General features: G+C 40.8%; 2 protein-coding genes across 3 annotated transcripts in view; one reads left to right on the forward strand and one right to left on the reverse strand.

Moving 5' to 3' along the window:
• Positions 1 to 307: 307 nt before the first annotated feature.
• Positions 308 to 2,878, reverse strand: lsm6 (LSM6 homolog, U6 small nuclear RNA and mRNA degradation associated). Its single transcript, XM_073466645.1, has 4 exons — positions 2,782 to 2,878; positions 2,237 to 2,342; positions 2,012 to 2,125; positions 308 to 498 (listed from the first exon to the last, which is right to left on the reverse strand). Exons 2-4 carry the CDS (start codon positions 2,328 to 2,330, stop codon positions 464 to 466), a joined length of 243 nt encoding a protein of 80 aa, XP_073322746.1. The 5' UTR covers positions 2,331 to 2,342; positions 2,782 to 2,878; the 3' UTR covers positions 308 to 463.
• A 15,074-nt stretch (positions 2,879 to 17,952) lies between these two features.
• znf827 (zinc finger protein 827) overlaps positions 17,953 to 24,697 on the forward strand; it is a 74,889-nt gene continuing 68,144 nt past the window's right edge. For both annotated transcript variants that reach the window (XM_073465303.1, XM_073465295.1), the window contains exon 1: positions 17,953 to 18,214. In XM_073465303.1, coding sequence (XP_073321404.1) covers positions 18,172 to 18,214 — 43 coding nt within the window. In that variant the 5' untranslated portion in view covers positions 17,953 to 18,171. The remainder of the gene's footprint in view (positions 18,215 to 24,697) is intronic.

Genomic DNA, 24,697 nt, shown 5'->3' on the forward strand with positions numbered 1-24,697 from the left:
TGGTGAAACGGTGGTAGATTTGCTTTGCTCTGGGGATAAACTTTGAATGATTTAGCCAAAAAAATGCCCATCTTTATTCCACTGTTACGATCCCACTGGCAGTGAAGCCTGATGTATTCAAGAATTAAATCACAAGATATTAAAACATGAACTGCAACTCCACATAAGAATGACAATCTTTCTCAAAATGAAATTAAATACTGTTACTTCAAATTCCACATTTACATGCATACAAAACATAGTTTCTGTTGTAATCCCTTGTGATGTTTACACCAAAAAAGTGTAAATAATATGCACCAAATCAGACTTAAATCAAAACTCAGCATTTATTAACTTATTCCACTTTTACAAAAACAAGCATTCTTCAGGACTTCAGAGTTTACAGAACCAAAAAACATCTGGCAGTTGTCCACTGACATAACAAACACTGGAAAATAAAAATGAAACAATGGAATGATCTTCGCTACACTTTCCTCTTCTGGGTGCTGATGTACAGGACTGTGGAGAGAAAGAGAGAGAGAGAGAGGAAAATAAAGAAGACACAAATATTAAAGTCTGTAGTTTTACCGAGCAACACAGGCACATCTCTGTAGACAAATCTGAAATAAAAAAGACACATAATTTCTTGATTTTGATCCACATATTTAAGGGAGAAAGGGTCCTCCGAGTGCAATAATAAGTAAATTGCTGGGAATAGAGATATAAACCTTAAAAAACACTGAAGGAATATGGTGGTAAGTGATAAACAGGAGAACATGGAAAAGAGCAGTAAAAAGTCTGGTTAGTCACTGATTTGTCACCATAACTCAAACAACATTTATAGTGTGCTGTTTGTGTAAATACAGTTGACCCAAGTAAAATAGTCTAATGCAGTGGTGCATTTATATGGAATTGATAGATGGCTTGTGAACACAATGTTCTTTACAGCTGACTCTCAAGGCTCAATGATGTTTCCAGTCACCCCGTCCTTTACCATCGATGGTGGACCTCAAATAAACCCAATGATCTCATTCTGAAAAAAACAGTCACATTTCTCATCCTTAGGATAAATTGTATACTTGTTTTGTGGGTGTCATTTGAGGAAGAGGTGTAAGGCTGCAGACTGTATAGAAAAGCAGTCAGGAAAACCAATTGTTACTTTTATGTAAATCTATTTTTATCATCCTGTTCTGTTTTGACTAAAATAGCCCCATCTCTGTTGGGCCTTTTATCACACTGAGAACTCCACCAGCCAGCATGACTCACATTTGAGAGGGAATCACACAGTAAATATGATACATGGCTGTTGTAAGGAAAATGTAGACAGAAAGATGAAGATAGGAACTAACGTTTAAAAAAAAAAAAAAAACACATTCTTTAAGCAAAGGTTCTGACTGTCATGCTAAATACAGCACTTATGAAACTCTCTGTATTCCTTTACTCATCAAAGATTGACAGCAGAAACGGCTGAAACAAAGAAAAAAGAAAGAGAGCTCCCAATGTCGGGTGCTTTAAGCTTCCCACATAATCAATATTCCACGCCAAAGCATTTTTCATACATTTAAAAAGGGATAGTTCAGACTTTTGTAGTTAAACTAACCCTGAGACTGAAAAACACCCAAATACAATGTTTGTGCATTTAATTTCTTCATTTCTATTAAACAAATGTTCCTGGCATATCTTAGCCTGCAAGATCCTTAGATTGAGCTAATTAAAAAAAACCTAAAGTAACCTAAAGTAAAAAAAAAAGAAGTAATATTCAGACATTGCACTTTGCCAATTTAAACACATAATTGTCAGACTTGATTTTCCTGTCTCTGCAGGTCTACCCAATATTCCTTGTAACTCTGCTTTCCTCTTGTAGACAGTTAAACCTTACTAATGAGTCGATGGCTCCAAAACTTACTCAGGACCCTGGATCCCAAGTTCCACATCTAGGCTTATGTATATATATAAAAAAACTTCTGTACACATACACACATACAAAAATGTCTATAAATTGGAGATATACTTGTAATTGCAGGAATCTTACCATTGTTTCCTCTAAGAAAAGCATCTCCGTACTTATTCTTGAGCTGTCCATTGACATACTCTTCAGTCTGCTCTATGGCAATGTTCATGTAACCATCCAGGCAGGCCAGGACACCTGTACACAGACAATACAGTATAAACATGCACGTGTTTTGGCTGAAGAGGACATACAGTTTTAAAATCACACAAGAGTGGATAGGTTGACATGCAGGCTGAATTGGCTTACCTCTGTAATCTACACCTGAGTTCAGTTTGACGACCACAGGCCTCCCAATTATCTGCTTCAGAAAGTCACTCGGGGTTTGCTTTCTCAAACTCATCTTGACTGTGCTCTGAAAGGGGTGAAGAAAAACAGCAGGCTTCATGTTATGGTCGCAGTTTTCTTTAATTAGCTACATTAGCATCGTACCTGATAGCTTACTCGTGCTTGGTGGGATTTATACGAGACATCTAACAGTTAGGATTTGTGTACCGTAAATATTTCCTAAAGTAGCATGTGGTGACGTCTCTGGTTTGATCAAACACTAATGCAGTAAACAATAAGTGTCTTAAGTTAACACTGTGTGGACAAGTAGCATTAGCTGCTAGCTAGCTAACTCGCTAACTGCCAACTCTTCAGTGAATAAGCTTGCTCTTTATGGTCTGAGAGGGTCGTTATCGTGTACGTACACTGTATACGTTTAATGGGATCGAAACAGACTGCACTGCACATGCAGAAGTTTGCCTTTTTAAGTGTATTAGTAGCTATATGTTTGTTAGCATTTCACTTACCCGTAGACGTTGTCCAAACGACTGTGTTAGGGCATGGAACGCAGACCGACCAATCAGAGGCGTTTTACTGTACGGTGTCTGAGTGGGGACAAAAATCTGAAAAGCGCGTTGGTGTAGACAGTGTGAAGTGACATCCATCAAAACTAGAGAGGCGGATACAGAGGCAAAAACTCTGCAGATATGTTTTGGTTCGAGAGTTTGACATGTGTAACTATGTTTAAGACAAATCACATCACCGTCCACAATCAGACACATTACATCTTTATATAATCAGGCCCTGAAAGTAATGGATAAAGATACTAAAAGATACAATCTACTTAGCTTTGAGAGCTTTACACATTTCTGTTTTCTCAAATTAATGTTCAGATTTATCAATAGTCTAGCCCCAGAGCCTCAGAGACAGTAACAGAGCATGGTGAATGGCAACTGTAAAATACCACATTGTAGATCTAAATTTGGACAATCAGTTTTCTCCATAAGAGGCTGTCAACTCTGAAACACAGTACCAACTGAAATCAAACTCATCTCAGATATGACATCTTTTACAACAAAGGTTAAGTGCTGACTAAAAACAAACCAAAGCTGTTCCCATTTTTAGCTTATTGTACTTAGATGTAGGTTATATGTGTGTTGATGTGATGTGTGTTGATGTAGTGTTTTGTGTGTGTGTGTGTGTGTGTGTGTGTGTGTGTGTGTGTGTGTGTGTGTGTGTGTGTGTGTGTGTGTGTTTGTGTGTGTGTGGTGGCATGTTTATTTTATTGTATTGTGATTTTGTGATACTGACCATTGAAAGCTGTATGTTTTATGTCTTACATATAAAAACCCAACTAGGGACAATAGTTCAAAATTAGCAATAGCTGTAAACTCTCTGTGAAGCACATCAATATTCAATATGCACAGGTGTCATGTGGAAACTTACAACTGAGAATGGACATATTGTTTCCAGCAGTTAAACTTGTGAAATGAGAATATTTGTGTATTCATATATTCTGGAATGCTTAATGAGGGAGAATGAGTAGGTGCCATTTTAGCGATTTAAAAATGGTGAGTATAACATTTTTATTTGCAAAAATCGTTATGAATAATCTGATACTTGTGTATGTAATAGCACTATAAACCTATCTCCACGTGGACATATCCTTAGGAAAATATACCTTAATTTGCAAGTGTATGTTTAACATTTTCCAGTTTCTATTCGTATAATTATCTCATGAGATCAGGATCACAGAAAAGTAGTTTTGGTTGCAGGTTGTTTGAAATCATTACATTCACTACCTGAAAAAGAAGCATGTCAAAACAATTTCAGTTAAAAACAACAACAAAACCAAAGTGTAATACAAATTCTGGTTGACTATAACAGAGTATAGGTAATATGGGATCATTTTGATTTGAATTAACACAGCATTGTTTTGATAAAATTGCATTATAAAAATTAAACATTCAAATGCTCATCCTATTGGCACCTGTTTTGTTTTTCCTTTAAAAGCTTATTACTAAAAAATACGAATTTATGATCTCCTGCTGTGACCTAGTTTTTTAAATCATTCTTATGAAGCAAGATGTCAATATTAGAAATGTGTCGTAAAACTTAATCTGGAGAGATGACAGAAGTTAATTTTACATTTTGCCCAGCCCTATTATAGTCACACAGATCTACATGTGTGCCACATCTGTGGGAGAATCTTGTTGCTGTGTTCCTGCACTGTGCGTATTTATAGTACAGCCATCATGGACCTGTAAAAACTTTTACAGTCCTGAAAATTGGTTGCTGCTGAACAGTTGCTCATGAGATGTGCAGCACTGGGTTGAGATCTGATCTGCCAGCAAGGAGGGCGAGCAACGTCGGGATCTTTGTGCTGACTGTGAGAAGAGCTGCATTAATTTGTAAATTAACTGTTGATTAACAGAAAATTACCCAGCAACAATTTCAAATATTTGCATTTTCCAGCTTCTTATATGTGAGGAGTGTATTCCTTTCTTTGTCATATGTGATCGTAAACTGAATATTTTGAGGTTTTAGACTGTTGGTTAAGTAAAATAAGCAATGTGAATGCATCACTTCAGGTTGGGGAAATTATAAGAAGAATTTTTTCACTATTTTATGCCAATTTTAGATAAAGCAATCAAGCAAAAATTAAGGAATCAAGGTAATTTATTTGTCGTTTTACAACACAGGGTTGCACAATGATACTAATGCTAATACTACTGCAACCCTGTGTTGTTGTTTGTTCTTCTTAATCAGGGAAAAGCAAGGAAAGACATTAATGATATCAATGTAAATTATATGAAGTAAAATGATTGATAATGTCTCAATGAGTATTGAATATTATTTCACAGTTGTAGGATTGCTTGCTTATCTTATTTCATTTGGAGACCTGTTGTGTTTTTTCCTTTCCCCCAGTGTTTTATAGACCTATAGGCTTTTGTGCATGTAAAAGGTCTTGAAAGTTAAAAAGCTCAGAGCCGACTGGAGACAGGGTGAGCAGTGCTTGCTCAGGCGTGTGTGAGCTGACCAATCAGAGCAGACTGGGTATTCAGGAGGCGGGGCCTTAAAGAGACAAGAGCTAAAACAGAACATCTCAGACGGAGGAGGAATAAAATGCTGCTGCATTGGACAATATGACAAAACTGTTGGATGTTTTGAGCATTAAAGCATGTAAACATATATTTAAAAAAACATTATCAACCTGAAAACGATAATAATATGTCTCCTTTAACGTAAATCATTATAGTAGTGCTAAAACAATGTTGGGGTGCTTATAATGTGTATATGATGCCCAAAAATGAGTTAAGTGACCCGATCGCACTGTATATTTTTTATATAGATATGTTTTTTAATTTCATATGGAATTTCTTTGTCTTATAATTTTCTTAAATGGAAATCTGCTTTGAAATGTATACAGTAATATTTTTTAATGCATCATAGCTTTACCATTTTTCTTAGTTTTTGTGAGTGTACTGTCAGTGCAGTACCTCTAGCATCCTAGAGGTTTCACATCTTTTCATTTTTTTCCTCCTCTGGCCAGGCTATGTTATGAAGGATAAGAGAAAGTCTACCATCTGATAAAACTCTAGTTGCTGGGTGCATGACCCAAACACTGCACAGCTTGGGAGGTACATGAAAAATGGTGTAGGGGGGAAATAGCAATGAAATGGTGAGGTGAAAGATAGAAGAGGATAGAGGGAGGGAAGATGTGCCAGTACGTGTTAACAGAGACAGAGAGGTTGAGAGAAAGAGAGAGAGAGGGCGAGAGACACAGAGAGAGAGAGGGATTGTGAGAGGTGGAATCATAAAGTACTTCTTGTGTGTCTAGACAGGTTGCTTGTTAGCAGGGCATGGCTAGCCCTGTGGAGGCTAGAGGTTAATTTGGTATCTGCTGCTGTGTTAAACTAAGGTCAGTACTACAAGTCCTTAAGTCATAAACAAGAGTAGTTAAGAGCCATGTATACACCTAGGCACCGGTTAATGAATATTCAATGAAGATTTTTTTTTTCCCCTTGTCCCCTGTTCCCTTCGTTGTTGCTTGCTTTGAAGGAAATTTTGGAGAAAAAAAAAAAACCTCACAGTTTATTTCTGCCGCCTTCAAAAATGACCTCTGTGCACTTACATTCACTTGTCCTTTGTTATCATAATACATGGCCTCAGTCGTAATAGAAAGTGGCCTTTTGCTATTTGAAACGTGGCACACTCATTATGCAGTTCTGTCCGTGAATGCACCAAATGTAACTACCCATAATTTCACTGCCTAATACAATAAAACCAATAATGTTATAATAATGTGATGATTTTTTTTCTTCCAGGTCATAAAGTTTGTGGTTTAAATAAAACTTACGATCAAAGCTACGTCCTCCTTGGCATTTGTTGCAGATGTTTTAATATGCTGCTTGGCGAGGCAGGCAATGAGAACTTGAACTGAGCAATCACGGACAAATCGTAGTATCCAAAGGCCCTGAGGTAAGTGTCTCTTCCTGGTAACCTGCAGAAAATTCAACGATAACAACTCAGCTGAAATAGAGGTTAATTGTAAACACTGACACTGTGGTCTAAAATCATCGTCAACCATCACATCCCACGGATTACATGTCAATGGTGGCCACACATTCTGCAGCTTATACATTATTTAGAATTAAAGTGCGTAGGTGTACACCTCTAAAATGCCAAAGCTTTTTTACATTCCTGTGAATACATTAAAGGCTTTGTTTTTGCTTCGAGGTCAATCTGATGGATGAGAATCAGTATTGAAACAAATCATTTATGGTTATCATTGGTAATTAGGCTAATTTTCTTATATACAAATGTATGTCCTCTGAAGGCCAGTTTACAACCTCACTGGAAAAGTTTGTCACACTCAGTCTTAGATATCACAATTTTGCAGGTGTCTAAGATGTAGATTTTCCTGTTTTGATTCCAGGTTCTTCTTAATGTATTATTATTTTGTATTGTTTCTTTTTGTTGTTTTTACTTTCATTCATAGTTTAAATCTGCTCCACTAAAAATGTACCTAATGTTTGGGGTTTCTTGGTGACAAACTCACAGATAATTATTATCTGACTCTGCAGTTCCCCTCATCTTTACAGAGCATTTTAGTATCTTTCAGCTCATTGTTTTAGTTTACTTTACTGGGTTGATTCAGCCTCACAGTTTCTATTGTTTTTAGAAATTCCACTATACACCACCTGCCCAGCATGAAAAATAGCTGACGAAGTAAGTGACTGCCTAAATCTGACTTGACTTAGATTAATCAGTTGGCCAGAAACACAGCTCAAAATGAATGAATAAGTTACACCATACAGGGCTCCAGCATGCGACTATTTTTGTCGCACATCCATCCAAACATCTGTCTAAAAATGTTCATTGGTCGCACCAAGTAATATATAAAGACCTGATATTCAGCAGGTCAGATTAAAAAAATTTTACCTATAAAAATATTTTAAAGAAACAGAAAATGGGTGTGTAAACAATTGCCTTTGAAGAAAATCATCTTGTTTACAATCATTTACATAATTTGTGAAGAAATTCACAAAATTAAAATGTTTTACTGGGTGCACCTAAATTAAAAAAGGCACACCAGTGCAACCAGTGTAAAATGTTAGTCTGGAGCCCTGCCATATCAATTTATGTAAAAGCTGATAATACATCAGTGTTGTGTTCACAGCTTGTACATAATAACCAACAACATATTTTTGTGATTGGTAGTCGTCCTAGTGGTAGTAGTAGTAGTAGAAGTATTAGTAGTGGTGGTGGTAGTGGTATTTTTAGGTTGCAGAAGCAGCAGTAGTGGTATTAATAGCAGCGATAATATCAGTGTAAACATTTGGCTTATTCGCAGCATCATTGTAATTAATACCTGTCCTATAATTCATTTCTCCTGAATTACATAATTAATAATATGAATATGAATAATCAGTTATTTTTAACTCCTTTCCTTCAGTCAGTCAGTCAATCTTCTGCTCATCAGCTGTATAAGGCCACATTTCTTAAACATTGTTCAAAAAACATCGTAAAAATCGATGTCTAGCCAAATCGTGAGTGACTTTTCATCAAAAATGCTCTGACCATCGACTATAAGAGTGGTCAGCCAGAAACCACAACAGCAGTGCTGTCAATTGAGTGACAAATCCTGTCTCCATCTCCAGACCCCTTAACCCCGAGGGGCGGTCTAGTGAAATAGAAAGATTATGGTGACAGGCGATGCTATTGTAGGTGGGAAATAGGGGACTGGACCAAAGGAGGCAGGGGCTGGAGGTGAGTGGGAATAAGGAGGGGGGGCGCATCCCTCTTGTATACTAAAGCAATATGCAGGATGGGGGTGTAGGTGGGGGTCGTGGCTGTGCAGGATGAGGAGAAAGTCTAGACTGCATTGACCCTTCCAAGCCAGGTTTTCTCTTCAGGTCAGCCTTGATATGGAGAAGATAATGGAAAAGCTTCGGGGAGTTTTCAAATAAAAAACAGATTGGTTGACAGAGTGTCCCTGTTCCTGCTTCTGTGTAATCCCTAACTGTATGGAGGTAATAGCTCGGAAGTGATGGGAAACCTTTCTTCCATCAAAGGGACTAGGAAACCTCAGCTGCATGGCTTGATGCTGGGATCTGTTGCCTTTGTAGCATTGAGGGTTATTTTAAACGGCAGACTTGTTCGACGCTCTTGTGTGTCCTTCCATGCCTGCCCTCTCTTCATTTAACTGTACAGCTCACCAAACAGGTGGTCAGACCTCCACATCCATCCTCTATACATCCCCTATAAGAGCTCTGAATCCCTTCGTCATAGCCTGTAACTGTACAATAAAGAATAAAAATTCATAACCACTGGTAAAATACCCATAAGCTGCAACGGGTGTCCCTGTGCTTTGGGTTTTGCTCCTTATTATTTCCTTTCCAATGACACATCGCTCAACTTCCACTTAATGACTCAGCTGTGAGCACTGACAGTTGACAGCGGTTGGTTGCCTGGGGGCCCCATGCTGAGAGAAGGGGGTGGCACGGGGAAAACGAGGTGGGATGTAATCACTCCCTGTAATTTGAAGGAAATCCACTGAGCTGCTCACAGTCAAGATGAAAGCACTCCTCTTGTACCGTCTCTCCACAGCCGCCAAGCCCCACTGCTTGCAAAAGCCTAAAAAGAGAGGTTCAGAGAAGCAATTCTGCCTGGTTGGTGTCCCCCAGGGGTTAGTCCTGGGACCATCTCAAATCAGCTACAGCCCTGGAGCCATGTTCTTTCCCCAAGGAGTGGCACCGCAGACAGACAGTCAGACTGCCCATCCTGTGCTATATGGCCCAGGCGCAGCCAGCCAGCACACAACTCTCCTGAGATCCTCCTTAGTGGAAAGGGAGCTCAGTGGAGCTTATGCTGAGGGCTCTGCTTGTATCTGGCTGTCTGTCTGTCTTTCTGTCTGACACCCTCCCATGTCACCTTATCCTCTCTCACTTCCCTTCGACATCTCAATCTGAGGCAAAGAGGGGATGTATTTTAAAGCTCCACATCCAGTGTTCCTTTTTGTCACATTAGGGAAGAAAAAAAGAGCATGAAACAATCCTTAAAATAAACTTATCTTTCAAACAATATGACAAGCTTGTGCGGAGAAGTTTGCCTAGAAGCATCCTGTCATAAAAAATAATTATGTGCACGGTAACTAATAATTATACTTTGTTAACCTCAGCATGCTTTATTGTCTTGACTGTCAAAATGACAGTCAATTTCACAGGAAAATTTGGCTCGAGCAATGAGCAGATCGCCCAGTTTGATCACTTTGTCAGTCACACAACACTATCCTACCAAGTTGTCAAAGAGACACTGTAGTGGTTTTGCTTGATAGATGGTGAATGGTGCTTATACAAGGGGCCACTCCAGCGCGCCCATAAATATGCATCGTGACATTTGGAACAAAGCCGCTCGTCCTCTCTTTCCTGATGAGCTCTGCCTGCATACTATAACATATTGCAATACTGTCACACCTTGTGTTTCATAGCCAATCTCTCTGTTCATCAACTTGGCAGATAACCTCTAGAAGCTGACAGATGATATGGAGGATGGCATTAGGGCTCTATTGTATGCAAAACCAGGAAGTGAATCTCCAGCAGGGATGCCTATAGCTGTAATTAATAATTAATCCTCATTAGGTTATGACGTCGATAATGTATGGTTTGAATATTTAAGAACCAACACACACAGCGTATTCGGATGATCTTGTTTTCCAGACAGTTTGGAAAAAGTCAATCAAATTTCTCTATTGATCACCAACAGGTCAGAGGCGGAGACGTGCTTTCACATTCACAGACTGAGAGTCTGTAAGGCCAAGTGCAAAAGAATGCTCCCTGTTCTCACTGTAGCATTAGGAACATAACTGGCTTCTTTCTCCAAACACCTCATTGCTTTAGAAAGGAATAAATATCCAAGACAGCCAGGAGCAGTTCCTTTCAAATCCCACACACACGCATATCTCTCTCTCTCCGCCATGTCTCTCTCTCCCTCTCTCTCTCTCTGTCATTTGACCAGCAGTGCTTCCTGCCACTGAGGACCTGTGACTCAACAGCCAGAATACAGCACCGTTCTCTTGCCCACCCTCTTGAATATTCATCGAAATAAGAGGACTGAAGCACAGACCCATCCATCTTGTATTCATCCACATTTATATAAAATAAGGAAGTGTGTATGTGTGTGTGTGCTGGGGGGGGGGGGGGGGGGGGGGGGTTACAAGTCGATATCCAAACGGGTGCTGTGGGAGAGGGGGCGTGGGGGGCTGTTTTACACTAATTTCTTTATCCCTTTCACAGGAGTGCCATGTTACAAGAGAATTCCTGAGGCGAGCCAATGGCCCGATAAATCTGCCGGAGCCTCTCTCTCAATTTGTCTCCGTGGAATGTCAGCTGGCAAGCGCCCAGACACTGAGAACCTCTTTTCACAATGCGCCAATCTAACAGACGAGATCCCATGTTGGAGCTACAGTACAAGGACTGGCATGGATAAATTGCCACGTGCCTTATCTAGGTCTCTTTATGTCTAACTGTCTGAGGTCTTGCTCCTCACACTCCCTCCGAAGGCCACTTCCTCCCAGCCCTGGCGGTTAACCTGAACGGCCGAGCGGGTGACATTGACAAAATGCAGGTGTCACCAAAGAGGAACCTGTGATATGACACAGATGCTGTGTCAAGCCGTCTTACTCCATATGACCCACAGTGTGAACAGAAATTGTCCTGTTTGGTGTCGTTCATCACTGTGTGGCGCAGTCTCCCACATAGCTCGGTCCAGGTGGTGGAATGGCAGAGTGGGAGAACAGACCATGTTTGTGTGAAGATGCAACAACTATCTCTCTCTTTTTCTCTGTTTCTTTCTCCCTCGTTCCCTCCCTCCCTTCCTCCCCACCTCCCCCCTCCCTCTTCAAACAGACTGCTGTAGCACTCTTTGTACTCTATTTAAAGGTTGTAGGTTAGCAAACAACAAGATGCCTTCCCACCTGTACCCCTAAATGAGTCATGAATGAATTCATCTATTTATTTATGTACAGTATTTGCAGGAAAAATACATGCAGATGGATAATAGTATAAAATTGTTCTTTCCCAATCGATATATGAAGTTTTTTAGCGCTGGTTATATAAATCATTTTGATGAAATTAATGGTGCACCATGTAGTTTTGGGGAAGAAATCTTAAACAAAGGACACAGAACACAATTTCATACAGTTTTACCTGGTTTATATTTGCAGGACCTTCTAAATAGCCACATATCTATCTTCAAATGCTGTTCTTGGGACCTTATTCTCTTTTGAGGACAGCTTCTTTATACAGTTATGGAAATATATCAAACAAAAAAATTATATTTCTGAGCTTGTATTATTACCTAATTAATATTATAAGTATTACCTTTCTTAGTTTGAATTTCTTTCCCAAAACTACATAGTGCACTTTTATACTTTTATCACAAGGTTGTATTGATTTTATTAAAATGTTAATTACATTTGCTTACACATTTTTGAATGTAATTAAGTTATGTTATACATAAATTAGCAATGACTTACAAAAATGCTTACAGACACAGATAACATTGTCTTGTTAGGTTGCATTAATGACCATGTGTAACTGTTGAATCACATCGTGGTAATCTGATGCATATTTAAAGAGCTCTATTTTGTCAAATAAATCAAATGATGCAGGACAAAATTAAAAAGAAAAAACCCCAAATGAATACCCCTCTATCCTCTACAACTCTGAAATTTCGACACAGCCAACCACACAAGCGTATTTAAGGGGCTCATGTTACTGCCTGACAGTTGGCATGACTGTAAAAAAAAGACATGTGCCAAGTGGAGCTGCCAATGCTCAGCATGGCCGGTTTTAATATTTTAATGTGTTTCATTACAACAGTATGGGCCAGATAGCCTTTCTGACGTCCAGACAATTGTCTGCAAATGAACAAGATTACATGACAAGCCCTGAATGACAGAGCTACCCACTGCTGCCTACCCTAGCCACTTATCTGATGGTAGCCTAGCAACAGATCCCTGACCTGGCTTTGACCTCCACCCGATAAGGTCAACACCTGAAGGCTCTCCCATTGGAGGGCTGGCGGAGAGAGAGGTGGAGCTTGGGGATGCGGGGAGACAAAGGACTCACAGAGCAAGGGCAGCCTCCTCTGCATAGAGTTCCCTGCTCCCTGCTGACAAAAAAATGTTCGTACAAAAGCATGCCAGACCTCTTTACTAGGGTTCGTTATACCTGTGTGTGTGTGTATTTGTGTGTATGTGTGCGCGCGAGGCAAGCCAATCATAAAAGAAAGCACTTGTCGGTACAGTATCCCCCGTAGCAAATTCAAACAGCAGTGTCTTATTTTACAAAGGGTCAAAAATGTTTCCTCCCTCGTTGCAGCATCAATGAGAGGGAAAAACAGCAGCTGTAACTGTTCATAATGAAAACTATGGTGGTGACAAATAGAAGAGATACATTATGAAGGAGGTGGTGAATGTGAAATTAATCGACCAGAGCAGCCCACCCTGATAGACATCCCCACTCCTCTATCATTTGTGTGCGCACACATACAAACCTCACTCGGTTTAACAGCAGCGATATGGAAGTTAATCCAAATTGTGATCGTGGCAATATCCTATTAGACCATGGCAGTAAAATCAAGCTGAGACTGGTAACACATTACAGATATCAGAACATGTTCAGCACGCTCCATTACAATATGAAGTGACATTAATCAGCAGGGGTCCTCTTACACACACATAGAGGCATAAAACAAACATGCAAATCATACACACAGAGACGTGCACAAGGCTGAAGTACAGCTCAAAAGAGCACACGTTCGAGCGCTGGTCTGCTCTTTCATTTGATATCATCTTAAATGGTAAAAAAGAATTTATCACTGGCCTTTTGCAAGATAAATTCAAACATATTGTAAAGAAAAAAGATAGTCAAGTAGCCAAGGGCAGAGAGGTGGTCAAATGAATAGCTGTTCATAACACTTTTTGTAATTATTTTTGCTCACCCAGCCTCTGGAATAAAAAAGTGATTTATAGACAGGTGGCAGTGTTACTGTCCTACTGCTTTTTGAGTTTATGTGAAAAAATGTACTGGATGAAAACTGCTTGAAATGATAAAAGAGCACATTGTTTTTAGAACTGTGCTCGCGATGGGCGTGTCACTGATCAGCCTCTCAGTTTTTAGTCAGCTTTTGTATTTCATACTGTACGTCTCTCTTTCTCTCTGATGTGCATATTCACTGATGTGTTGGCACCGCGGGGATGATCATTCAGCCTGTCAGGTTTGGCACTGCTAAAATAACTCTTGTCCCCGAGTCGCAGGACCTTCGCTTCCCTCCAGGGCCTTTTTGCAAGACCTCTGCCCCAGTTCACCCAGGGCAACCTAGGCTCCTCCTCTGTGTATGTGTGTGTGTGTGTGGAAGTGTGTGTGTGTGTGTTTGCACTGTCTCCTTACTGCAGGGGAAACTGTTGAAGGTCAAAGGGCAGGAAGTTGGCCACCTGCCTCTGTCGCACTAGTAAAAGTAGAGGAGCAGAGAGAGGAAGTGGAAGCGGGAGAGTAAGACGGGAGAAAGTATGAATTAATACACATTATGTGTGCATGCTTTTCTCTGACAGCTGAATTTACAAGAAGGTCAGATGGGTTGTAGGATAAAAAAAATCATAAACAAGTTAAAAGCAGGGCATTTCTTCTGAAATCTCTTTTTTTCACTGAGCATTTTGTTGACCTTTGTGAAACTTAGTTTATCTGATCTGCAGACTTTATGCCTGATTAAAGGAAACGACTGCTATAGGCTTTTGAGCTCCCGAGGACCACCACCGCTGAATAACCTGGTACAGGGATCTCTCCGCTGGTATTTGCTAGAGGCGACAACCCTTCTCGCTCCCTGCATAAATGTGCCAACCGAGGACGAGAGCATAGAAGGCCAGAGGGCAAAAAGGGAGTGAACCACCTGCTTCTGTCACACTGTCAGGATGAAGGCGGACGAGTGCAAATAGGGTGAAGTGTGCGCGTGTATGCGCAGGGGTTGGGTTGGGGATATTGTGTAGGAGGGGGACAGGTGGCACGCCGGACAGCGCTGGCACAAGCCACCCCAGGATTTATCACTCAGCGACAGTCACGGCTGGGCAGGGGACAGATGTTTCTGTTTACCCCAGGGCAACATCTGACTGGCCGAGCCTAACGTTAGCCCAAGCAGCGTTGCCCGCACAGGACAGGGCCTGGGAGGATAGAGGAGAGGGAGAAAAAAGAGGCAGAGAGCAGGAGAAGAAGCTGGAGGATGTTCAGTTTGCCCCCAAGGCACATGAGCAAGTTAGCTCATTTCTCTCCAGTCTGCTCCATCCTCCACTGAAGCACCTGAAACTCATTTAGCCCCCTCTAACTGTTGTGCCACTATAGGGAACCATTTTAATAAGTAGTAATAATGCCAGCTGACGGTATGAGCTGTTTTCAAAGCAGGAATCCTGCACCAGTTATTGGTAGGTGAGAAAAAACAATTCTTATTGACCTCAAATATATTCTTCACTTCGTTAGAAAACTAGAATACACAGTGCTTATTGTGTGTTTGTTTGTGTGTGTGTGTGTTAGCCTGCTCCCATTAATGTATAATGTACAGTGTGCGTTCCAGCTGGGAAATTTGAGAGCTGTCACTGGTAATATAGCTGGAGCAATGGGGAATGACCTTTAGGTTCAACCCTGAGTGAGGTCATGTCAGTGTTGCCATAGCTACTATCAGCAGACTGTACTGGTGCCAGCATTACCTCAGCTGCCTGGCATTGTTGGGGTCAGAGAACAGGCTGTGACCTCCCCACGGTGACCAAAGTGAACTAGGAACAAAAACACCACCAGGACAAACAATACTAGGCTATAATGTAGGTGATTATTCTGTTGTGGAAAAAGTTTAGTGGACATGATGGCACCGGAGGCGAAAGATTTGAACGTCTACACTGATTTAAGTCTGGAATAAGACCGTAAATTCAGTTTGCTCATTCATTACTGTCAAAAGGATCAAACATGACTAAGAAATCTAAAGGCATTCATCTGTGGTTTCATCAAGACATGCAAACCAGAGCTGCATTGTTTGCATTGCATTTTAAACCAAGGTAGCTGCTCTGAACCAAATGTCTGCGTATGCCCTCAAAGTCACCTTTTCCGTCTTTTACAACTTATTTCTATCAAGTGCTCTGGCATAAAATCACATATATGTAGTACAAACTCTTTGTCAAAGTTGAATATTTTACCAGCAGAACTTTAGGTGTCTGAGTGCTTAAACAGAGTCGTTTTCCCTGAGGTAGTTCGAGAAATCGTCTAGAGGTCTTGCCATATGCATATTTTGTACTGTCCACAAAAAAAATAAAATACAGACAATGTGGAGAAAATACAGACACCAAAAAGAATTTAACTTTTCCTCATAGAAGGTCATTCACTCTTTGGACAGAGTGCTTGTCCATCCGCATGTGCAGGTAGGAACACAGCTGTCTCCACACAGTCTATTAAAATTGCAACATAAACCATTATAACATTCAGCATTGCATCCCCACATTATCCCCTCCACAAATGAAAAACCTAATGGGATGTCTTAATCGTTTCATGCAGGAGATGCAATAATATATAACTCTTTTCTATTTGTGGAACATGTTTGTCCACTCTCCTCCTGATAGGCCCCATTTAATCATGTTGTTCTGTTTCCTAATTAGCAGAAATGCAAAGTGTCTTTGTCACCTGTGGACAGCCAAGAGGGCTAATTTGGGCTTTTCACTAATTGCCACGGTAACGAGCCTCCTGCGCCTCCGCTGGGGGTGGGTGGAAGGCATGGCAGGAGGAGGACTGGAGGATGGAAGGATGGAGGGATGAAGACACAGCTCTCCTCACACACGGCCGAGGTGTGAAAGAACGCGGCAGGCCAACAGAACGCAGCCTGGAGGAGTCCAACAGCAGGGAGTGGGGGACAGCCTGCGCTGTGAAAAAGCCCCAACACCCAGCTGAGAGGGAGGAGGATTCAGCTCTGGCCAGTTCTGGTCTCTCAACTTTGATGAGGAGATGACTACATTGGGTTGGATAATTGTTGGACATTTTTCTGACACTGACACCTGTTAAAAACCTCCACCTGATTTCATTCTGGTTCCCACACAATGCACCTTTCTTTTTCTGCTGTTCTTTTAATAGACAAATTTTAGGTAAAACTCAGCAGGCAGTTTTTAAATTAGCTGCCTGACATGTATGAAGCCCGTGTATGGGGAACAGAGGTAGAAGGGGTGGTGGCAGAAATAAGCCAGATTTAAATAAAGGATGTTTGGTCATGTGGATGTTTCCTCTTATTAACTAAGCTTAAGTTCAAACTGCAGCTTTCAGGTGCTGCTTTTCTTTATGCAACTCTTGTACAGTTTATAAATGATGGTGAAATGGAAGCCTGGGAGAAACTTTTCAGAGGAGAGGCTTGAAATGTCTTTCTCTTTTGAGCATATAAATGCACTATATTACTATTAAAACATTTACCAAAGTGTTATTACTATTACAGATGCATAGCAGGATAGATTCAATGCATACATTTGCAAAATCAAGTGTTTTAGTCAAGAAAAGCCTTTTCTACATTTAATTTTTACCATGTTGCAAATGTTATATTTCATTTTAATTACAATGAAGATTTGGTCATAGCATGTAAAAATCTATGCTCCAACGCGCCTCTGCTTTACGCATTTCATGGCGTCTAAATGGACATTCACGTTTGCATCATTCGCATAAATTACCATCGTCACTCACTGTTATATTACTATTATTTTATTTTATTTTTTTTGCAGGGAAATTAAATAGATTCCCGTAATTCGACTCCATCAATATGGCCCCCTCTGCTGAATTATACTCTTTGCTTTTTTTTTTTTTTTTTTCAAATACATTTTCTTTCCAGCAATACACCCTGAAAGCTTGGGGGCACCTTGTCCGTACGCCGCTCTCGGGGGCGAGCTCCTCGAGTGTGTGCGTGCGCGCAAGAGAGCGTGTGCGTGAGCGCGTGTGTGAGTGTGTGTGTGTGTGAGAGAGAGAGGGAGAGAGAGAGAGATAGAGCGCGCGCGTGTATGTGTGTGTGTGTGAGAGAGAGAGAGTGAGTGAGTGTGTGAGTGTGCGTGCGCGCGCGTGTGTGTGTCTGCTCTGCTGTTGCTGCCCTTTGATCCCTGCATTAGTGTTAGTTAGGGGCTCGGAGACACACTTGCACCGAGAGCAGCCATAGTCAAGACACGGCAACAACAACAGCGGCACCTCCTCCGCCTGTGTTCCCATTCCCCAACAATACACTTTAAACCGAGCAAAGCCAGGTGCACGACCAAGTCCCTGCCATCACTGGCGCCTCCAGTCTCAATGGGAAAAACCTTTTTTCTTCTTATCCCTAAACAAGGACGAGAATGTGATTAAAAACGGGGGAAAATGCCAAGGAGGAAGCAGGAGCAACCCAAGCGCCTGCCTTCACGTAAGTCGTTCACTCGATTTGTTCCATTTTAGCGGCTCTCCGTGTGTTTTGCGCAGTAGTTTAGGGTTAAAGAGGTGAAACAGACAAAAGACTCGGCGTAGGTTATTTCTCCCTTTTTAGGTCCGAGCGAGGCAGCCATGTTGTTGGCGATGGGTAACGTTAGCCAGGCAGTGAGTGGATAAACGATACGTGGCTTTATTAAAAGAGTATAATCGATAAAAGGTCCGATTCCGTTAAAGGTTGCGGTCAGTGGGCATATGTGTCGGGTTGTGTGCGAGGAACAACGACCGAGCGTTTTCGGTAATGTGCTCGCCTCTCGCTTGGTCGCTTTTCGGGTAGAAAGGGGAGGATCTGGGAGTCTGGCCGCAATAAAATGAAGGGTCAGTCGGATCAGACAAGCCAGAGTCTGGCTACCCATACCCCAGTGTTCCTAGTTAGCAATAGCGCTATCTAGCAACTTCATTTCCTCGGCGATAAACGTCTAACTTTCGCCTCATAGTTTGGCTTCCATGTCGCGGAACCCAATTTGTTCGCGCTTGTTTGTCGTCGACTTTAAAAAGTATGGAGAGATTTCTTCTCTCTCTCTCTCTCTCTCTCTCCCCCCCCCCTCCCGAGTCAATGTATTTTTTTTTTCTACCCCTCCCAGTCTGCATGCAGGCTATGTCAGAGCCATGGTCGGTCACCTGAAGTTCAGGGTTTTCCCCCCCTTCCCTTTGCAGCCATTCATTGCAGACAGACTACGATCAATAACGCGGTTAGAAAAAGGGAAACGACAGTTGTACGCTCCTCTACGTTGCTTGAAATAACACCGTGCCGCAGCAGAAGCATACTGTAATTCCCGTGGAGTTGATTTTGGTAGTAGGTTGGTTTACTTTTGTACATTTGACCCTCGGTATCTTGGATGTTCGTATTGTGCCTTTTATCAGTCCAGATAATGAAAAGCTGCGATAACACGCTCCGGCCACTAGAGGATTGCCTGGATGGTAGTGGGCAATGACAACCATTATTAAAAGGAATTATCCCAGAGTGGCATTTTTTTTTTTGTAATGCTCTTGATCATTTCTGCTCAATACATGCGTAAGCAAACATCTCAATTAGTCACATTGCTATGCAAATGTATTGAATAACTGAGTGATTCATCTTTAAATCAATGACGGCTTGGTACATTTATCTTATGACACTTATCTTCTTCGTTTCTTAAATGTCAGACCGTGCCAGCTGTTCGGCATAACCAGCCACGACCAGAAAAGACACTTTAAGTTGTCTCCTTAACTCAGTTTACTGACATACAGCTTTCTTATGTAGGGTTCAAGGCAGGGGTGCGCTCCTTCACCTGTCACAGTTTAAGATCTCTGACACATTAAATCAAATGTACATCAGAGGAAATTCCTGCAGCTTCGCACAGTATACGCCAATGTTTTCTTTATTTTTTTAATGGTAATGCTCACTGATCTACTGCTCAGTTGTTTGACCTAGGGTTGAACTTGGGAAATTGCAGCGGTTGGCTGGGAGGCATAGAGGACGAGACTGGGTGACACTGGTGACTGACTGTGTGTGTGTGTGTGTGTGTGCGTGTGTGTGTGAGTGACAGGGGGATATTTGGACAGTGAGCCTTCCCTGATTTGCTGCATAAGGAGTATGTAAGCCACATGGTTGGACCGCACAGAACAGGGTCATGATATATAACCGAACGTGACCCTTTGCAGTCTTTTTACTAACACTCTGCATACCGAGACTTCTTTTAGGGACCTCGTCTACTGAACTTATTTTACTCATCACTAACCAGAATCTGTGTCTTATGAAGTGTATAAAGGGTAAAGTGTAATCATGAAGCTTTTTTTCGCAGTAGTTTTTCATTATGACACGTGAAACAGGTTGCCCTTTCCTGAGTTTCCCTTCTTCCTTCTTGACATTCATCTACTTAATTTAAGAATATGTGTGAAAATGTTTCCAGGGCGTTTGTAAACTTGTTCATGATTTGATAAAAAATCCAGTATGGAGTACAGTACAGCTCATTGATACTTTGATAAGTTGTTCATTTTCCTTCTAAATAAGAAAATAAGTGTCTTTTCTCTGGTAATTGCAGTGACTCATTGTGTAGGATTGTATGACATGTCACCTTGTTAACAGGGACACATGTATATTAATAGTTTTTGAATATTATTCTGATATGAGTCAGTAGTCTCAAAATATTGCAAAATTGGAATAGATTTTATGTGTTTGTGGAGCAGACGTAACATCATGTTTTAGCACCTGCTGCGATGCTGCCTACCTAAGGAATAGAAATTGATTGTCTATTTTACCATCCAAATGTACCCTGGAGTTGAATTTTCACTACTATGATTTTTTTTAGATGCTTCATAATGATTAGAATATTTAAGGACATGCTTTGTTAGTTTAAAATGTAAGATAAACAATTAGTTAAACCGGTTTGATTATGATTTCTTTCTATAAATCATCGTAACATGTTAGAACATGATGGACAACATCATTGTGAGATCCAGCAGTGAGGTCGTGTTCACTAAAGCTTCCCTAATGATAAACAACTTGTGTTTGAAAAAGGTGCTGTGTGAAAGCTGTATTTCATGCTGTCATCATTATATAGTCTGGATCAGTCAAACATGAAGTCCTGCATTTTCCATCTTTTGGCCAAGAAGACCAAAGGTAGCCCATGTCAACCTTTCAATTAAACTTTGTAATTGGTCTGCAACAAAAAAATCTTCACCCACGTATCTGTAATCATATACTCCCGTGTAGGCACTGTACTAGGAGCACTGCTGTGCCTGTGTTCCCGGGGTTTAAATGAAAGCCTTTTTTTCTGATTTAGGAGTTGTTTCCCTCCTCAGTCAACAAACTGTCACCGAAAAGTATGAATTTGTCAGAAGCTTTTTGCGCTTTGTTTTGGATCTTCCCACTCTAGAATGGAAGTGTCACCTCATGCCATTCGCTGTCAGTCTGTGTGTTTTCATTATTCAGCCAACAACACCCTGGTGGTGTGCCAGCCAACAAGCACAATATCGAGCTTCAAATCTCTTCATCTGTGGTGAAAAAGGCCAAGCTAATACACTGGCTTTAATGCTGGAGGTGCTTTATCTTAGCACAGACCCAGATATATGGGCTGTGCAGCCCAGTGTGCACTGTCCTATTGTCTGTGGCACAGCTTGTGAGAGGAGACTATTCTTTAAGTGTGTGTGTGCACATGTGAAAGTGAATACGCAGCCTGTGTGTGTGTGTGTTTGTGTTTGTGTGTGTGTGTCTGTGGGTACATAAGCCGGCTATGGAGGTCACAGTACAGTATGGCGCCTTCACTCTGACAAGTAAACATGACCTTTGGTGCCACAATGAAAACTGCCATTCTTTATGACCTTGCAGCGTGTTATTGTTTGTGTAATTTTGCTGCTTTATTACTCACTCTTAAAAGTTAAGGTTAGTCAAAATTATTATTAGGTCTTATATTTTGTGTATGTGTCTTTGACTTTAAAAATTACACAAAGGTTTAGTCAGAATAAGGCTTGATATTCAGTATTGTTTGGCACATTGTAAGCCAAAATGCACACATTATAGGCTATGTTGTCATCAGGTCGAACAAGGCACGAGCATTGAGAGTATTTAGCTCCTGTATTTGGAAGCCTTTCCAAGTGAAACAGAATAGGCATGAAGGACACAACGCTGGGAGGAATTTGACTTGAACCCTAAAAAGTGAGCGTGAGAGCAGAATCCGTCAGGGAGAGAGAGATGAAGCCCATCGTATGCTCCATGTAGTTGCTGAAGCAGTCCACTGTAAAAATGCCTGGAGCTGTCACTGTACAACTTTCCTGAAAGTGAATAAGTTCTAGCCAGCAGGCCTGTAATCATGGTATTTTACTGGAAATTGAACAAGATTTGCCGTGGCGAACACCTGAAGGCATGCCAACATACATTGGTGTTGCTAGCTAGCCAACTAATGAATCTTAGCTCTGTGCAGCTAAAAGTTGAAGAGTAATTGATGGGTGGATGTCATGATATTATTGGTTGATATTGGTTGGTTCAAGCGTAAGTAAGCACACATCCTTTTTGTTTAATAGGAATAAAACATGATTGGATTTTGATATAAGAATACAAACAAATTGATTTTTTTGTATTTTTTTGGCATGGTTTGTACTCATTAAGTGCACATTATTACCGTGAATATGATATAAAAGGGTTAAAAAGCTTTTTTTCATTATTTCTCAACCAGTCGTCATCCTTGTCCTCAAAGCCTTTCAAGGGAAGTAGGCGAGTATGTCAGAAATACTGAGAGTCCATATCATAAAGAGCACAACCTTAAGTGTTTTTGGAGGAAGGCTTGTATTCTGCTCCCTTCTCCCCTGGCTTTCTTCATTTGAAATGGACAGATTTCTGCTCCTCCTCATCAGCCAATAACCGACTGACTGGGTGGCTCTCTACCTTACTGTAATGGCGGGTCACTGGCTCCCTTCCACTTGCTATGATTATAATGACCTTGGTGGGGCTGGGGCTTGAAAACATTGGTATAAGGGGAAAGGAAAATGAGAGGAGGTTTCCATTTCGCTCTTGGCATAAAATTTGTGGGGAATTTCTGCCAAGAATCCCCCACCTCACCACCACCGCCACGTCCCCCCCAAGTTGATGGGGCTTGGGTGCTCTGGTGGTGTCGGGCGAGTGGAGCTCAAGCGAATAATGATACACAGGCTTTAACTTAGAAATGAATTAAAGGGCAGGGGAAAGGTGGTGGATGCCTCACTCCCCATACGCTGTTACAGAGACCATAGAAACCTGCTGTCAGGGAACGTTCATATTCTGCGGCCAAACTGAAGTCTGTCTTTTGTGTTTTAGAGTAAATGAAAACACAGACTGTGAATAAACAGTTGGGTAAGGTCTAATTGGCCTGGTTTCAAAGAAGTCGCTGAGCCTCAAGGTCTGGATCTTTTGTACACAAATGTTAACCTTATTCGCTACTTTAGACAATTGGCAAGTCACATTTGCAGCATGGTGGTTTATCATGTAAGTGATAAGATTCAGGGTTAATACAACGTTAAAAATAAAATTTTCCAAAGCTCTTTGTGGGTCTGAATGTAACCCAAGAATAACATGTGAAATCACAGTTTTCTCAAAATAACTTCTTCCACATTGTCTTGACTGGTTCATTTGAATTTATGTGCCCTTTTTATCTCACATAGTACATTCTAGTGTCACTATAGAACTAGGTAAGAATAAAGACATTTTCTCTCAGCTCAAAAGTAGCCAAGCAAGTCACACCTTCATTAAAATAAGATTCTTGTACATGTCAGGAAACTAAATTTAAAGATTCATAACTGATGTGTAAGGGTGTAGCTTTTGCACGGATGATAACAGCATGTGCATTTGTATCAAATTGTTCTGTGCAGTGCTTTAGCCTCAGTATACCAAGTGAACTAAATAAGTATGTTCTGTGTCTTGACAGAAAAGCTTTGATGGCGTTCCAGTTGTTGCCTGTTAGCATGTAAGCTATGCTTGTCAAGACAAGTGTTGTTATGACACCAAATGCTTGGGTATAGGCAAGTTCACGAGGTTATGCACAATCCGATATCACATCATTTATTTATTAAAAATGGGACCCTGGTACTTCTCAGCAATGTCCTATGCACATGTATGCAACTTAACAGATTTTTTTACTGCATGAGTAGCCAATAACCGTAAATGGCAGGCGACTCATGTAACTTAACATCCATAGAGGGTTAGTGGTATACAGATCAGAGCCCGACCTATATATTTGCCTATCACAGATATGTCTGTATCCATGTATATGTTGTCTGATATGCACGGATATGTGTAAAAAAAAAAAACACTTAAAAAAAAAAAAGTAATATAATGCAGAAAAATATGCTTGGGGCTAATTTATGATTATTAAATTTCCTGTAAAGTTTATTGTATCAGTGCACTGATGTCATTTTAGACAATAAAGTTTATTGTTAAACTGTAAAATAACTTGTCTCGTTTTTAAATGTCTGTGTCACAAGTGTTGGGATAACTACATTTGAGGAATCATTGCAAAAAATGTGTGTATATCAGCCAATATATTGATTTTTCTGAATTGTTTCCTCCCTTGTGTTGGTATCGGCATTGGCCTAAAAGATCAGTTATAATCTAAACAGATTTTGAAAAATAATATTTTTTAACTGTGCTGGCATCTGATAAGCACACTTACCAATAAACAAAGTTCAAGTGTCGGAATAGGTATCAGGAAGGAAAAAGTGGTACAGTCATGGTAGCCCAGCACATCTTTTACATATAGACAGGATGGCACGAGTAAATAATGCAAAGCCAGAGCTTTAATGAATAAGACAGAACGTCTGTCTATGTTGTTCAACCTAAGTTAGTGTAAGATATGCCTCTGCAAAAAGATATGTCAAACATGCCTTTGTGGTGGCATAACCCAAGTGTGTCTGGTATCGAAGCTGGGGTGCCAGTCTTTCTCTGCATGGTGCTCAGACTGCCTCCCGTTGC

This window comes from Pagrus major, chromosome 1 (assembly GCF_040436345.1).
Source record: "Pagrus major chromosome 1, Pma_NU_1.0".
NCBI classification, from domain to species: domain Eukaryota; kingdom Metazoa; phylum Chordata; class Actinopteri; order Spariformes; family Sparidae; genus Pagrus; species Pagrus major.

Excerpts from the sequence above, each read along its gene's own strand:
- lsm6 (XM_073466645.1), bottom strand. The coding sequence starts at position 2,330 with ATGAGTTTGAGAAAGCAAACCCCGAGTGACTTTCTGAAGCAGATAATT. Across the intron at positions 2,126-2,236 it reads CTCAGGTGTAGATTACAGAG|GTGTCCTGGCCTGCCTGGAT; the intron begins GTAAGCCAATTC and ends GTCTGTGTACAG. Across the intron at positions 499-2,011 it reads TTTTCTTAGAGGAAACAATG|TCCTGTACATCAGCACCCAG; the intron begins GTAAGATTCCTG and ends TTCTCTCCACAG.